The 6,170-nt window shown below is 54.3% G+C and overlaps 1 protein-coding gene across 1 annotated transcript in view; it reads right to left on the bottom strand.

The window, feature by feature from the left end:
• PTPRS (protein tyrosine phosphatase, receptor type, S) overlaps positions 1 to 6,170 on the bottom strand; it is a 56,388-nt gene that overhangs the window by 19,246 nt on the left and 30,972 nt on the right. The window contains exon 8 of the mRNA XM_012646299.1: positions 5,711 to 5,997. Coding sequence (XP_012501753.1) covers positions 5,711 to 5,997 — 287 coding nt within the window. The remainder of the gene's footprint in view (positions 1 to 5,710; positions 5,998 to 6,170) is intronic.

Here is a 6,170-nt window from a genome sequence, read left to right as displayed (position 1 = left end):
GGGATGGGTGGGGAGGGGGGCGGGGAAACAAAAGATGGGAAAGAGAAAATAAAAAAGAAGATGATAACAAACAAAACAGAACCAAACCAAAGAGAAGTCGAACCCAGAAGAAGCGGGTGTCAACCAAAGGTGAGATGGGCGGGTGGACGGGCGGGTGGGATGGTGGCCGGGAGGGCTGGCCAAGAACGCTGCACTCCCCATAAGGGCCGCACCTACGTGGCGCACAGCAGGTCTGAGGCACAGGGCAGCTATGGTCCCCATGGAGCACACGATAAAGCCCTATGTCCTGGACACCACTACATGCCAGGCACCATGCTAAGAGAAAGAGCAAACGAAGCCCATTTATTAGGTACCTACTACGTGCTAGGCATCCGCCAAGGGCTCACGTGATAACAGTAAAGCATCTATTTGTTGAGCATCTACTGTGTGCCAGGCACCATGCCAAGGGGAATAGCAATTGAATCCCACTTATTAGGTACCTACTATGTGCCAGGCATCATGCCAAAGGAAAGAGGAAAGAGCAACTGAAGCCCATTTATTAGGTACCTACTATGTGCTAGGCATTTGCCAAGGGCTTCACGGGATAACAGTAAAGCATCTATTTGTTGAGCACCTACTGTGTGCCAGGCACCATGCCAAGGGGAATAGCAATTAAAGCCCATTCATTAGGTACTTACTCTGTGCCAGGCACCATGCCAAGGGGAATAGCAATTAAAGCCCATTCATTAGGTACTTACTCTGTGCCAGGCTCCATGCCAAGAGAAAGAGCAATTGAAGCCCATTAGGTACCTACTATGTGCTAGGCATTTGCGAAAGGCTTCACAGGATAACTGTAAAGCATCTCATTTATTGAACACTTACTGTGGGCCAGGCACCATGCCAAGGGGAATCGCAATTGAAGCCCATTCATTAGGTACCTACTATGTGCCAGATACTTGCCAAGGGCTTCACAGAGTAACGGTAAAAGCATCTGTGTATTGAACACCTACTGTGTGCCAGGCACCATACCAAGGAGAAGAGAAGAAGCTCCATTTGTTAGGTACCTACTATGTGCCAGACACTTGCTAAGGGCTTCACAGAATAACAGTAAAAATATCTATTTATTGAACACCTACTATGTGCCAAGCACCATGCCAAGGGGAATAGCAGTAGGAGCTCCATTTGTTAGTTACCTACTATGTGCCAGCACTGTACCAAGGGCTTCACAAAATAATAGTAAATGTACCTATTTGTTGAACATCTCTGTGCATCAGGCCCCATGCCAAGGATAACAGCAATGGAAGCTCCGTATATTAGATACTTTCTGTGTGCCAGGCACCGTGCCAAAGGGAATGAATAGCATTAGAAGCATCATTTGTTTGGGACCTACTATGTGCCAGCACTGCGCCAAGGGCTTCATAGAATAATAGCAAAAGCATCTATTTGTTGAATACCTACTATGTGCCAGATACCAAGCCAAGAGGAATAGCAACAAAAGCCACATTTATCAGGTACCTACTACGTGCCAGGCATCATGTCAAGGGCTTTATACAATAACAGTAAATGTGCTTATTTGCTGAACACCTACTGTGTGCCAGGCATGGCATCAAGGGCTTTATAATGTTATAAAAATGTCATAAATTTTTTTTATAGTAAAAGCATCTCTTTACAGAACACCTGTGCCACCAGGGACCCCGGAGGCCATCCCAATGGCTTACTTCAATTAGGATCATCCTCTTGGCCTCACTTAAAGAGAAAATGATGCCCTTGTCTTGAGCACCTACTGTGTGCCAGTTAGCATGCCAAGCGCTTTCTAGAGTAATAAAAAAAGTGCCTGTTTATTGGATACCTACTGAGTTAGGTACCAGGCAGGACTTTACAACCCATATGGAGCACCTAGATCATTTTCCTGTTTTTAGTCCCTACTACGCACCTGGCATCACACTACCCATAACAGATCAACAGTAAGTCTCATTTATTGAGCCCCTACTATGGATAGGGAATGGTAATAGCTCTCTAAAGATAAAAATAGCAGTTGTCATTTATGCAGCACCTACTGTGTGCCAGGTACTGTGCTGGGGGCTTACTAAAAAACACTTAACAGTTCCCATTTATGAAGCACCTACTGTGTGCCAGGTACTGTGCTGGGGGCTTACTAAAAAACACTTAACAGTTCCCACATAATAAGCACCTACTATGTGCTAGGTGCTGTACTAAGGGCCTCGTAGACTCAATAGTTCTCATTTGTCAGGCACTTATTACGTGCCAAGCACTGTGTTAAGGGCTTTATTGGATAACAGTAATAGCCGCCCATATATTAAGCACCTACTATGTGCCAGGCATTGTGCTAAAGACCTTATATAAAAATGGCAATAGTTCTTACTTACTGAGCATCTACTATTTGCACACATTGTGCCAAGGCCTTTGCAGATGATAATTGCACGTTTTAAGCAAAAACTGTATACCGAGCATCATTCTAGACCCTTTCAGACTGACAATAGTGCCCGTATGAGCACCTACTGCGTGCCTAGCATCAGGCCAACCTCTTTATATCAAGGCCACTTATTGAGCACTTACTGTATGCCAGGCATCGCGCCAAGAGATTTGCAGAACAATAATCCACGTTTTGGGTACCTACTGTGTGCCTGGCACCAGGTTAAGTTTGTTAGAAACTATTAACAGCTTCCATTTACTGAGTGACAACTGTGTAGTCAGCACTGTGCCAATCCATATTTAGGTTTAAAAGAGCAGCTGCATTTATGGGGCACCAACTGTGTACCAGGCAGTACATAAAGGGCTTTGCAGAATAACAGTGGTAGTTCCCACGTGGTACCATGGGACAGCTGCTGTACTAAGGGCATTACTAGTAATTGTCAACTTCGTGGTCTGCACACCTACTGTGAGGGGCACCACTCGAAGCCCACTTTCCGTGTATGACCTCATTTAATTCTCACAACCCCCACCCCAGGGGGTTGGAGCTGTCACTCCCCACCCCCCATCATAACGGGGGGAACCAGAATCAAAGCCTGCCTGTTTGGCGACTATCACAGCCCCATCCTGAAAGCTTTGCATATACGACCTCTCTAAATACCTCCCCAAACCCAGAAGCAGGCCCCACTTGACAGGTGAGGAAACTGAAGCCCAGAAACAGGAAGTTGCCTGCCCAAGGCTCTGAAGCCAGGATTCGAACCCAGACTTAGCTGCTCTTCTTGGGCTATTTCATTTCAGCGTGAGGCTGGGAGTTCAGACCTTAGCCTGTGGCAGGTCGGGACGGCTGGAGCCACACTCCCAGGACTCTAGGGTCTGCCTTGCCTGGAGGGAACCCCAGAGAGATCACAGGCCTTGCTCATCGGGAAGGCACTCGAAGCTGTCACTATCACACTAGCCTCGTGCACTCACTGAACACTCGTTTACTGAGCACTTACTATGTGCACACCCCAGAGAAGAATCAGATATCTGTGTCCTAAAAGACACTGGGCTACCAGGGACCCCAGAGGCCACCCTAGTAGATTATTTCAACTAGAATGACTCTCCGGCCTCACTTAAAGTGAAACACTGGAGACCCCTCCTGCTCCTCTCAAACTAGACACTGGGGGCGGGGGGCGTCATCCCCATTTCTTGACCAGCCACCCCCACCAAAAGTGCCCGGGGGAATCAGGCAGGAGCGGAAAAACCAACCAAGGAATGTGCCGGAAGGAATGGATTTGCTGAGAAAGGGGGAGAAAAAATAAAACCAAAACCATAATAAAATAAGAAACAACGGTGATGGTGATGATGATGAGAAAAACCATAATAAAAGAAAGAAAGACGCCTTTCCAGAAAACTCCCAGTCTGGTTACCTACCTTCTGCTCTTCAACTGCTAACTTATAAGACTTTCTTACGAGGGAGGGAACGGCGGAGCGCTGAGCTACCGGGCCAGACCGAACTCTTGGTGGGTCTCCGGGTGCCAGCGGGCCCGTGGCCCTGCTCCGGCCCCAGCGTGGGCACGCTGCAGTTCCGGGCCGGCGCCGACGAGGCGGGAAGGCGGAACGGTGTCTGGGAGACCCACGGCTGAGTGGTCTGGCCTCCACCTACCCTTGTGTTCAGCCTAAGGAGCCCGCAGCCCCGGGGAATACGCCTGGCCCTGAGTCTGGTCTCTGCTGCCGGTTCTGGCGGAACCCACCCGTCTGAGGGCGAGAAGCGGGGAGTCCCTTCTCCCCCACTCCCTGTCCTGGGCCGCCCCGGAGGTTCGCGTGGCTGGGCCGAAGCCGCTTTCTAGGAGACCCTGGAGGTCGCGTCCTTCACAATCCGGCCCAACCTGCGTGGCGTCTCGGGAGGGGACCAGGGTGGGCGTGGGCAGAAACATAGACACGCGTGTGCGGCGTCGTGTGGCAGTGGCACGTGGTTTGAGAGAGTTTGCGGACCAAATTTGGGCTGTGGACCGTCTGTGCAGCCCGGAGCGGTGGAGGTGGGTGGGGGGGCACGCAGGGTGGGCCGTTTTTGTGAACCTGCTTGAGACCAGCGTGTACTCACCTTTGGGGCACCTCTGCCAGTCTCTGGGGTGGCCGCCCACGCCACGGGCCACCCTCACTGACTCCACCTCACACAGACACGCCCAGATGCCTTTGAGCGGCTGAGCGCTGCCATCGGCTCGGCGCGGGGGAGTGGGGGGAGGGAAGGGGGCCGGGGTGGCGGTGCGGGGGGCCATGTCTCCGAGGCCCCTGATCCCGGCAGCTCAGACGCCCCGGCCCGAGCTGACATCACCCTCGTCTGACCCGAGACGCCCCTGTGTGCACACAGCCGGGGGGCTTGAAGATTTGGACGCCGTGGCTGCTTCCGGAACAAAGCCTGGGGTGGCTTCGTTGTGACTGACTGGGGGAGGGGAAGTTGGGGGAGAAGCACGAAGGGACCACGACAGGAGGGCCACGCCGGCTGGGGCCACGCCAGGCCAGGCTGAGCAGAGGGGAGGGAGGTGGGTGAGGCGGGGAGACAGCAGGAAGGGCCTGCCCAGCCCCGAGCATGGAGCGGGCAGGGATGGCAGCGGCGGCGGTGGCCGTGGCCGTGGCACAAGGGCCGCACGTGGCCTAGAGCCAGCTGCCAGGTGAAGGGTGACTTCTTGGTAACAGGGAGGCCGGGCGGGCACAGCAAAGAACTCCAGGGATTCGAGAGCCCCGAATGGGGACACGCCAGCCCCCTTGAAACCTGGTGTCGCCTCTGATTCTGCCCCTCCCCCGCCCTTGGCAACGGGGACCTCGTCCTGGGGCGTTGAGAGCTGTGCTCCCTGCCCGGGGGAGGTGGGTGTGTCTCTGTGTCCTCTCCTCGCTCTGAGAACAGTGGGGTGTGAGCTGTGACGACAGCCTCACTGTTCCCCTCGAAACGCCTGTGAAATGGGCTCAACGGGGCGGTTCCATCAGCCCCACATCCGGGAGGGGACGAGGAGAGGGAAGACTCGGTCTGCCCCATCTCCTGAACTAGGGGCCAATCGGCCGCTTGTCCTCGTCCCTGGGCCTCCACCCAGGTCACCAGGCCCGGGGGACACAGAGAACCCCACGGTGAGACCCTCACGGCACCGGTGGGGAAACCGAGGAACAGCGCGGGCGGCTGTGTTGCAGTCGAGGAGCGGAGCGGAGCCAGGCCCGGAGGCGCCCCCACCCCTGCGGCGGGCCCCGCCTGGGTCAGTGCACGCAGGGCCGGCTGCGGCCAGGCCGCGGGTCCCCCCCGCGGGGAAGGGCGGGGCGGCGAGACACCTACTGGACTGCAGCGTGCGCTGCCGCACCACCGAGGTGAAGGCGCCCAGGCCCTGCGGCGAGCGGGCCGCCAGGCGGAAGGCGTACTCCGTGTTGGGCTTGAGGTCGTCCACCACGAAGGAGGTCGTCGGGTCGAAGGTCCTTCCCACCTGGGGGTGGGGGCGGGGCAGAGACATGAACAGAGACCACGAGAGAAAGAGACACAGAAAGGCAGAGACAGAAACAGAGACAGAGAGAAACAGAGAGACACCAAGACAGAGAATGAGAGACACCAATGAGGACAGAGACAGACAGAAACAGAGATAGAGAGACAAAGACACCAATAAAGAGCGACCGAGAGAGACAGCGAGACACAGAAGAGAGAGAAAAAGTGGGTCAGAGGACAGTGGGGACAAAGGGACAGAGACGGAGGACCGGAAGGCAGTGAGAAAGGGGGAAATCAGCAATAAATGTGGCGAGAAAAG

Source organism: Propithecus coquereli, unplaced genomic scaffold, assembly GCF_000956105.1.
Source record: "Propithecus coquereli isolate 6110/MARCELLA unplaced genomic scaffold, Pcoq_1.0 Scaffold241, whole genome shotgun sequence".
Taxonomy (NCBI): domain Eukaryota; kingdom Metazoa; phylum Chordata; class Mammalia; order Primates; family Indriidae; genus Propithecus; species Propithecus coquereli.
Note: the sequence above shows the minus strand (reverse complement) of the source record. Positions and strands in the feature narration are given on the sequence as shown.